Source organism: Styela clava, chromosome 7 (genome assembly GCF_964204865.1).
Source record: "Styela clava chromosome 7, kaStyClav1.hap1.2, whole genome shotgun sequence".
In the NCBI taxonomy this organism is placed as follows: domain Eukaryota; kingdom Metazoa; phylum Chordata; class Ascidiacea; order Stolidobranchia; family Styelidae; genus Styela; species Styela clava.
In genome coordinates, this window is record NC_135256.1 from 23,284,316 (window position 1) to 23,295,307 (window position 10,992).

Here is a 10,992-nt window from a genome sequence, read left to right on the forward strand (position 1 = left end):
GCAATTCTCTCGCACATACATAACTATCCCCGCATGAGATTGGATCCTGTAAAACTACCAGGGTGATCAGAGAGGTGGTGGCGAGCGTATTCCTAGATGGCGAATTCAATTGAATTCTGGTTATTTTTTGCATGACCACTGGCGTTAAACTTTAGTTATCTATTCAACTTTTAACACTTAGTAATAAATTACCTGCTAACTAGGGAAACAATACATTATGGCAATTGATGATTAATTCCATACACAAGTCAGCAATTCAAGTCTGCAACTAGGCCTACCAATAACACTAGTTTGTCATCTGCTTTACATTGAAATGAGGGAGCTTATGAAAATTGAAAGAAATTGATAACGGCACATTATCACTCACCATCAACGAAGTGCTGTCCGCAAACAGTGAAACACAAGCGAGATGACGTCTGGACTTGACACCAATCATCAAGCAGTCCTGCCAATAAATGATATCCACATAGCGCGACGTTCCGGATCTTTTGAAAAAAGTGGAATATAACTGGGAAACCATTTCGTTGTCTATAGTATAGGCTACTATACGTACAGCCAACGGCACAATACGAAATAACCATTTTCAACAGCCAAGAAAAACGCAAACGTATAATCCGACTTGCAACTGACAGGAGCCAGCTGGACGTTTTTGTTTTTTTGCCGTTCAGTAAATAAAGTCACGTGACCCGTGCAAGTCCTCTATACAGATTTTAATAACAACAGCTATGTAGTGCATCCAGCATTTATTAAAGGCATATTTTCATGACAGCATTACGCGGGCCAGATTGAATCACCCAACGGGCCGGATTTGGCCCGCGGGCCGTAGTTTTCCGTTGTCAGTGTTGGACTGTCCCAAGAGTGCCGCCACTCGATAACCAAGATTGGTTTTTGGCGTCTCCATTTTATCCCGAAATGCGATTTTTTTAATTTGTGTATGTATAGTTCGTATTTTGAGTAGAAGAAAAATAAATTACTGAATATCACAGTACAGTATATATAATATAACAGTGCCACTCGCAAAAGTGTTAGAAGCGATACTTACATCAGAGCCATTATATAATGGCTCTGCTTACATTGAAATGTCTTCTGGCGAATTAATTACAGCAGACCGTCGGCGGCGTACCGTACATTCTGATCACAAATGTTACGGTACGGTACCCTACGTGAGATGTTTTGCATTGTCTCCGGTCTGACAGTAGTGCCGTATCCGGTATTGAATAGCATTTATTTGACTTGAGGGCTGTATAAGTACCGGTATAAGTTTATTTCGACCTCATACCGATAGTTCGCAATCCGCATAATAGACGATAAAATGCAGAAATACCGTACGGGCTAGCCGAGGGGAGTTAGACCACCCGCCAAATTATTGGCCAAATTTCTGTATTTCATAAAGTACGGTATTAAATGTTACGTACAGAAGTAGGTACTGGTACCGTGTGGGTAAATAAAATACAGGTATACTTCAATTCTAAAATTAGGGCAGTATAGTAGGTACCGAGGATCCGAGAGGAAATTCTGTTTGGAATGCAAAAGAAAATATCACACCATGCAAAAACACACAACTTTGATTATGTCTTACTATCTACACTTTAATTTATTGCCCCGAACCCAACCTACAGACCTAAGAAGCTAAGATAAACAGAATCAAATAAAAGCAGATAAGAAAATTAGGGAAGGGGCAATATTCTGATATTAGATTAAAATGGTATCCAGTCTCCAGAGAGAAATTGAGAAAACAGATGCAAGTCAACAATGTCACAATTTTAAGTCTAATAGAAAAAGCTTAAAATTAATTGGTTTATCTTGATTTTCGGTACTGCGGTAGGCCTACCTTATTTAACTAATATTATTTTAAGGCATTTAAGCTGTGTCAGATTTTTTTTTTTCTATGCCTATTTTGCCATTTGTTGTAAATAACCAATTACTGAATTATATTTTAGTTTTGAAGACAATGTAAGTCCTAGACTAGACCAGGGCTACTCAACTATTTTCACCAAAGGTCCGTTTACAAAACTTCAAAATTACCGGGGGTACGGACATTTCAGAATATTTATTTGATTACCTAAACGAAACTTCAAATGCATTATTAATTAATTAATAAATACAAAAGCAATGAATGGCTGACAAATATGGATACACATGTCGCACATCGACAACTGTATGGATGTTTCCCCGAGTATCGTTTTCCTTGTTTATTTCCGTAACAATGATCAATCAGCAAAAAGTCAACGATGACGTATAACAAAACAATTAAATTTTTTGAAGGCACTCAGACACTTTGTTCGCTCAGACAGAGATATTCGAAGTTTTTCGGATTTGCGTGTTATTTGTCAGTTTTTGGTTGTGTTTCTGAAAATTAGTTGTAAATGAAGTATTGTAATTTTTATTATGCCTTCCGATAAGCTTTAGTTTAGTTACAATAATCAAAAATGAGTCTCAGAAAAGCTGCGATAGACTAGGCTTAAATGAGCGTGTATGCGGCACGTGGTTGTATATTTTCATAAAAATAATGGTTTTGAGAATGTAAATCAGTTTGTAAATGTCAACTCTCTGAAACACTCGCAAAATACGCCTCCAAAATTTTGCAATAGTAAAGTATAGGGAAAACCTTTTTGAGGTCAAAGGTCGGGGAAACATCCTATGAATCTTTCCATCCTGTGTATGTAAACATTATTAAAATCATCTGAAACTATGAAACGGTGCTTGTGCTGCCAAAAAACAAGCAGACGCGGTCCAAATTGAATGGTCAAAAGGTCCGGATTCGGAGCGCGGTCCGCCAGTTGAGTTGAGCCTTGTCCTAGACTACCCTCTCATATTATCACAATTCCCACAAGTTAAAGACTCAAATAATAAAGATCATGACTGTCTCGTAAAGGAGGTTGTACACTCACTGTTATAATCAATGTCTTTTCCTATGGGTACAATGTACATAGTACATTTAATAACAATAATAAATATGGCAAATTTGCAGTTTTAAGATAAAAATGACACATACTATTTTTTAGTCCTTGATTAATAATAGAAGTAGTCAAGGGCTGTCCTTGGAATAAAATTTGCAGACCTTGGTTTTCCACAAATCTTTGAGTTCATAATATATTTCATTGTGAATTTTTTATAAAAGTTTTTAATGGCATTGTCCTTACATTACAATATACTAATCAATTGATTTATTTTAACAGTGATTTATTATAAGCAATTCCATTTATTTGTAACTGGTCATATTTGGAGAAATCAATCAAAATGGCCCACAGTCGGGAGAAGAAGTTGATTGAAGTTCTCCAAGGAGACCTTAGGAGCCTGTCTAATGAAACGAAGAAAAAATACCCCCCAGTTAAGGAAGCGTCAGAGTCTGCAATAATGAAGATTCGTACAATGTCAGCCACATGTGGTGAAACTCTTGGGCAAGCAAGTTATCTTCAAAGCTTGCAAAAGTCGTGTGCTGATTTATTGCAACCTTTCCTAATGGGATGTGACACAAAGAGTTTGACAATAATACAGTTATGTCTAACTTCTATACAAAGACTAATAAACTATGAGATTATTGATCCATCTTTAGCTAGAAATGTTGCGAATGTTTTGTGGCAAGTGTATGATCAGGGTATTGAGGAGTTGCAGTTACGACTGCTACAAACAACTTTAGTGTTACTCACAAGCAAGAGAAGTGCTGTGGCGGGTGATATTTTATCTCGAGCTCTCGTTCTGTGCTTTCGACTACACTTCACTAAAAATGAGGTGACCAATCATACTGCTGAAGCAACAATTCGTCAGGTGGTGGCAGTGGTTTTTGACAGATTATTAGCAGAAGATAAACTAAGAAACATTGAAGATTGTAATGGAGAACCATATATACCTAAGAATTCAGAAAAATATAGTCCACCTCCAAATACCACTTCAGCAGTTAGAGATGCATACATGTTACTTCAAGACTTATGCCAACTTGTGAATGCGGAAAGTCCTTACTGGTTGATTGGGATAACAGAAATGACCCGTACATTTGGACTTGAACTGCTAGAAGCAGTTCTTAAGAACTATCAACCTATTTTCAATAAACATGCAGAATTCAAATTTCTGCTTAAGGATCGAGTTTGTGCTCTGGTTATTAAATTATTCTCACCAAATATCAAACACAGGCAAGGAGCTCCTTCTCCGCCATCCTCAACACAAGTTCAGGAAAAACCTTTTTTTCCAATTTCAATGAGACTACTTCGAGTGGTGTCAATATTGCTGAAAAATTATCTCTATTGCCTTGTAACAGAAAGTGAAATTTTTATTTCATTGCTTTTAAAATTTCTTGACAGCGATAAACCGTTTTGGCAGAGAGCCTTAGCAATTGAGGTTTTACAGCAAATTTGCATAGAGCCTGAACTTCTAAGATCATTTTGTTGTGTTTATGATATGAAAATACATAACAATAAGATTTTTCGTAATTTGGTATCTTCCCTTGGTTCTTTCATACAAAACATCATGGCAGCACATTCATTGAACACCTTTCCTACAAGCGGTGATGTTATCAATGGAGCTTCAACCTTTCCAACAGCTCCACTTATAGTGGCACCTTTAAATCTATATTACAAAGGAGTATCAATACCATTGTTGCCGATTGGTTCCATAAAGAACAGTAAGAACTTGTATAGAGAAATGTTGGATAAAGTTGAACCACCACCTGTACCAGATGGCTATGTGTTGGGATTGGCTTTTTATGCGTACTTAGATCTTGTTGAGGGGCTTGCTTCAATCATTAATTCTAATGTTTTAAATCCTGAGTTAACGACGCCTAATAGGACACAAGATGTAGAAAACTCTGAAGAATTGATCAACGTTTGTAAAGAAATGCTGGAGACTGTTTGGTGTGAAATGCTGTCTGTTTTGTCATTATTACTTGATTCCTGCACAGATGAATCAACCGCAGGCTCCGTTTTGAAGTGTATTGAGTTGTGTGCGGCACTATGTGGTCATCTAGTAAATGTGCCTGCTAGGGATGCGTTCATAACCATGTTATGTAAAGCATGTCTTCCAGCACATTATGCACTGCCAATTTTTAATGCATCTCTTGCCTATCTGCCTCAAAAAATAATGATTGGTTCAGAACAGCAAGAAGTTCTCAATAGTAGTCTTCAGCAACAAGTAGTTGTAATGGGACAATCACTTGTGACTAACAGCAGTCAAATATCTGTGATGCTGACTGCAAAAAATATACAGTGCATGCAAGGAGTGTTAAATTTGGCTTTGTGCCATGGGTCTATATTGAACACATCGTGGCAAATACTTTTAACAACTTTACAACACCTTGTTTGGATATTGGGTTTGAAACCAACATCTGGTGGTCAAATGGCACCAAATCCCAGATCATCAAGTGAACCCAACACAGGGAACAATACCGTTCTCACTACGGCTGTGCTGACAGACTTGCCAATATTATCATCTAAACTCAGCAAAGTTTTTGAAGCATCAAAAGACCTTGATGATGTTGCATTGCATCATCTAATAAATGCCCTGTGTTCTCTTTCACTTGAAGCGATGGATGCGGCATATAATAACAATATTAAAGAACCTAGTCTATTTGCAGTTGCCAAACTGTTGGAGACAGGTTTAGTAAATATGTGTCGCATTGAGATTCTGTGGAGACCAGTATCTGGGCACCTCCTGGAAGTATGTCAGCATCCAAATTCTATATTGAGAGAATGGGGTGCAGAAGGTGTGACGTCTTTAGTAAAATCAGCCATAGGATTTAAGCATGATGTTTCATTAAGTGAGAATCCTAGAATGCTGCATATGTTTCTGCATCCACTCAAACAATTGAGCACAGTTAGTCACACAGATGTTAAGCAAAAGCAATTGGATAGCACTCTACAAATTCTCCATTCATCCGGAGATATTTTATCATCTGGCTGGCCTGACTTATTATATATTGTTGAATCAGCAACTGAAACCTCATCGGAAAATCTCATCAGGACTGGATTTCGTAGTCTTCAGCTGATTGTATCAGATTTTTTGCCCTCGATGCCATGTCAATATTTAAAATGCTGCATTAATGTTGTCACAAAGTTTGGGTTACAAACTCAAGATTTCAATATAAGCCTCACTGCAATCGGGCTGTTGTGGAGTGTCTCTGATTTTATGTTTCAAAACAGTGAAAGAATAAGTGAAAATTTATCAAAGGAAGAAAATAGCACCGAATCTCCTACAATGGAAGAATTATGGTTGGATTTATTTGTTAAAATAAGTGAATTGTGTATGGATGGCAGACCAGCTGTGAGGAAGAGTGCAGGACAGACGATGTTCTCAACTATATCCACCCACGGTTCAATTCTGGTTCCTGCTGCTTGGGATAAAGCAATTTGGGATGTTTTATTTGTTTTAATGGATAATGTACAAAATGCCTGTGACTCTGCGTCACAGGAAAGAAGCAATAATGACATACTAATGCATCATTCCAGGGATACGGCACAGAAACAGTGGCAGGAAACACTTGTTCTAACTTTGGCTGGATTATCAAGAATATTTAAACTCAAACAAAACATTCTCACTGACCTACCAAGATTTTCCAAAGCATGGGAAAAACTTTTTGCATATCTTGAAAAAGCTGCATTGTGTAATAGTTCTGAAGTATCTGGAGCAGCAATGTGCAGTTTTGAAGATGTGTTATTGTCAGATTTATCAAAGGGATTGGAGAGTGAAAATACACAGCTGTGGGTTCAAGCGTGGGAAACTTGGTGTCGAATAGGTGTAAGTGTTACAAAATCTCCCTCAAGCGATGTTGAAGATCTGGATAATGTTATTTCACAAAGCTATCTGACATCATATGTGTCTCTATTTTGTACATTGTACAAACACATTCAATCCAAGTTCAGTTTGCAAAATTTTCAAGATCTTGAGAATGTTCTTGTCGGTGCTGTGACAATACCAGTACGATGGGATTCTGCAGCATTTGAATTACCTGTACTTTCTGGTTTTCACCTCACACCCTTACAGGATGAAGTTATACGTTCTATCAACTTGGTTCAAAAAAATATTTCATCAGAATCCGATGATGAAATGTATCCAGCAATATTTCGATATTTGTTGAAAAATGTAGAATATGCGTCTAAACCTCCTAGATATGGTAAATTATCTGACAAGATTTTACAAAATGGAAAACATAAATGGTTATGTCCTAATTGCACACCGTTTGCAGAATATTCAATGGGGTTGGCTGTAGAGCTGTACAAGAAAACAGCATGTCACAAATCAGTCATACAACATGATGTGCTGACATTGATCCTATCAGCCTTGCATATACCATTATCGAAGAGGCATAATGCCAAAACTAAGTCAACTTGGCTGTTGGCAGTGGACTCGTTAATGCATGTTATGCAAACTGGAATGCCGGTTGTTAGACAGTATTCCCAGTCTTCCTATTTTGATAAACTTTGGGATGTTTTATATCAGTGCATTGAAAATTTTCTTTTCCCAGTGTCACAAACACCTGCTGACTTATCGGTTGAGGAGCAAGCGACTCAGGAAAAACTAGATGTGAAGCTTGTGCAATTGCTAAAAAATGAGGTCCTTCCACATAACTCTAGTATACCAAGTAAATTTATTTCCAATATCATCGAGATGCTCAACAAAGGTTCTAGTCACATTGTCACCATGAACAATACTGATATTCATGTTCATGGAGCGAGAGAATTATTTCGACAAGCTTGTTTTGATACGCTTCTTCAATTTTCTATCATCACCAAGAAATCAAATTCCAAAAGCAATGATTCTCATAATTCGCATTCTACTGAACTAACTGATTTGTCATTGGAAAGTTTGATCAAGCAATGTCACACGTCTCTATTGTCATACTTAGAACAGGACCGATTAACATTGCGCTATCCAATTCCACAAGAGCAAGTTAATGATACGATGCGACTTTTACAGTTCATGGATACTCTACTTAAGTCATTGATTGAGAATCCTAAATCTGCAGATCAATCTTTTTGGAAACAATTTTTGGATCTTTATCCAGTGTTGGTAAACTGTATATCATGTTCATCACCAGAGTTTCGAACATGGATCGCCAAACTTCTTTTGCATTATAACACTTTTATTAAAATTGAGCACTTATGCGTTTGAATCTTTTTCCTAACAATATCGATAGTATGTCATGAGTTAATATCTGAACCTCTTTATAATGATGTTTTGTGTGGGTCTTATCTGCAACACCAAATGTTCTTTTTTAGATGAACTGACAATCATGAGTTTATAGAACAAATTTAATGAAAAAACTGCACACCGACTTGAATAGTTTTGCTTAAATCTCATCTCTTAAGTTTGCTATTTCGACCAGTTAAAACATATTCTATCATGAGTTTATGTCCAAGTTGAGCACTCAATTTCGAAATTAGGATGTTTGAAAGGGCATATTTTTTACAGCCGATTAATATCACCATGAATTCAATTTTATATGTTTTCCAATTTTTGTTCGATTTGTCATGTATACGGTGACCCGAAGCCCATGAATTTTCAAAGCTAACTATGACTGATGCTCATTTGCTTGGAACCTTTTTGCTCGGTTGATCATGTATATCAATATTTGGGTATAATAGTTCAGCAACCTTCATGGGCATACTAATTCTCCGCAGAATTTTACCTTAACTGGATATGTAGTTATTATTTTATGGATACCAAAGAAGTGAGTTCTATGAACTGACTATTTTTATGAAAATTGTTTTCTTATTTTATGTCATTTAGTTCTCAGTATACCATCATTGTCGGGAGGTGCCAAACCCGTCTCCAATTCAAGTTTATTTCTTTTCACTGCTTCGGAAATTTATTTTAGCTCTGCTTATATTTAGTAAAATTAAACTGGCAGTTTAATTCATGTGAATATGAATTAATTTTGCCAATAATGTTAGCTAATTGGTTAGTTGCACACCTGGAACAAGCACGTTTTGTTGACCCTATGTGATCCAAAGTAATAGTGTGGGATTGCTGCAAACTTGCATTTCGTGTCCCCATCGAATTGGTATACATTATTAGTTAGGCCAACCCAGTTAACCACCAAATTTGTTATATATAATTGCATTTATGATATGTTAAATTAAAATGTGTTAATGATTTCTTCATGAAGAAGATATTTATTTTGAAATTACTTGCTGGATGCTTAGAATAATTCATACACATTCGGAGAAAAAGTCAGTCCAAAGCACCGTGTACCCAAATCCGATTGTTTGTCGAGCAAATTGTGCAATCCAATTTTTACAAGTTCAGGAGTACCGTCATTTTTAGATATCTACGTGACCAGAGGCAATTTTTGTCTCAGTGACTCCACTATGGCGTCAATGTTTATTGAATTGTTCAAATCTTATAATTTATTATATATACATGGTATAGTAAACTTGTCGTATGAAGGCGTGATGTGTGTTGTGATATTGCATCATAGCTTTTGGAACACAATAGTTTTAGTGAGAAATCCGCTTTCAAACTTGAGGCTGTGAAAGACAAGTGTGTTTTAAATTTATGTCCAATGGCCGCAAGCAATATGACGACGAGATTTATCTTCAAACTTAGCCTTGATGTCAATTCGGTAACTTTCCCAAAATCCCAACTATATTCGATTTCTGTTATATTTAAATACTTTCTCGAGATGTGAAATTGATTATTATTCATTCGTTTCTGATCAAGCAGGGTGCAGTCGTTGGTTTTGATGGAGTATCAACGTAAAATATTATAGGGTGACATGACGATGTTAAACACAATCATCAGTGATTTAGCGAAAGGGAGACTCTTATCTCATCACACTTGTTTTACACTCGTGATGAGGCATTTCTCATATTTCAGTCAATTGCCATTTTTAGATGTTGTGTAAGCGAAAGAACGCGACCACATTTCGTCAACGAGTTTATCATCGCCATACAAATTAATCCGACGTTGCTTTATGAATAAACAAATTGCGAAGTGAGTGAGAATACTATGGTTTGTTGTCTGTCCCCTACCAATGGCCAGCAATAGTTTATTCAGGAAAAAATTCCCCCCCTTTTTTTTTCACTTGCTGATGTTATGAACGATCAGCTTTTGTGAGGCGTGATTTCAGAAATTGCGGGCTACTCTACGTATTCATCCACTACACACGGCTAAATCTGCAATCAATCAAGTTTATTTTTTTTCCAACCAGTAAAAAATAAATGAATAGCACAGGCATAAATTACAAGAAAATAGTACACAGGTAAACACTAAAAACAAATGCGTTAAGCTATTGTTTACAGGGGGGGAGGCAATTCTTTTTATAATTTGAATGTTATAGGGCTGTTTTTCTAATTGGGCACTAGTTGCAGAATTTGGTATTATATGAGGGAAATTGTTATCAAAGTTATTTGAGATCTGCATGTATCCATATGTTCAGAGGCAACCACATTGGGCATGTACATGATTATACAATCGATTGATTGACTGTATGTGGATATTTGGTTCACTTATATGCGCATATTTGGTTGGTTTCATATGAATAGCTGAATGTGCATGTTTTGGCTGAATTTGTGTATCTGACATTGAAAGACTTTTCGATTACTCTTGGACGGGTTTGTATATATTCCAAATCGTTATCTGGTATTTGGTTCATTTTAAAAACTTCCAAACATATACAGCATATGGGCTGTATATAGATATGGAAGCCTTTTGCTGTTTCATGACATTGATAAATTAATTCACTGGGTGGATGTCGACCCCTGATCAATAAGACACTGCTATGCGTTAGTATTATATTACCATACGTCATTTAAATGAAACATTTTCGAACTGGTATAATAGAGCTGAAAGCAAATGTTTGGATGACAGAGTATGTCAATTAAAGATGATACTGCTTCAGCCATTTTTTTATTTTCAAAATCAATATATATTTCCGTCAGTGCTTTTGCAAATATAAGGTATTTTACCCGTCAACGTTGCATGGAATCAACCTTCCTTTAGTACACTGAAACACGTGAAAAATTACTTGTGTTCCTTATGGAAAAGTTGCGTCTGAATGGC

At 36.5% G+C, this 10,992-nt stretch overlaps 1 protein-coding gene across 1 annotated transcript; it reads left to right on the plus strand.

The window, feature by feature from the left end:
* The first annotated feature begins 3,162 nt into the window (after window positions 1-3,162).
* On the plus strand, window positions 3,163-9,384 carry LOC120327727 (protein MON2 homolog). Its single transcript, XM_039394073.2, has one exon. The coding sequence runs from the start codon at window positions 3,241-3,243 to the stop codon at window positions 8,098-8,100; it is 4,860 nt and encodes a 1,619-aa protein (XP_039250007.2). The 5' UTR covers window positions 3,163-3,240; the 3' UTR covers window positions 8,101-9,384.
* The last annotated feature ends 1,608 nt before the right edge of the window (window positions 9,385-10,992 follow it).

Bases quoted from the DNA above. Each gene is read 5' to 3' on its own strand.
- LOC120327727 (XM_039394073.2), top strand. From the start codon at position 3,241: ATGGCCCACAGTCGGGAGAAGAAGTTGATTGAAGTTCTCCAAGGAGAC.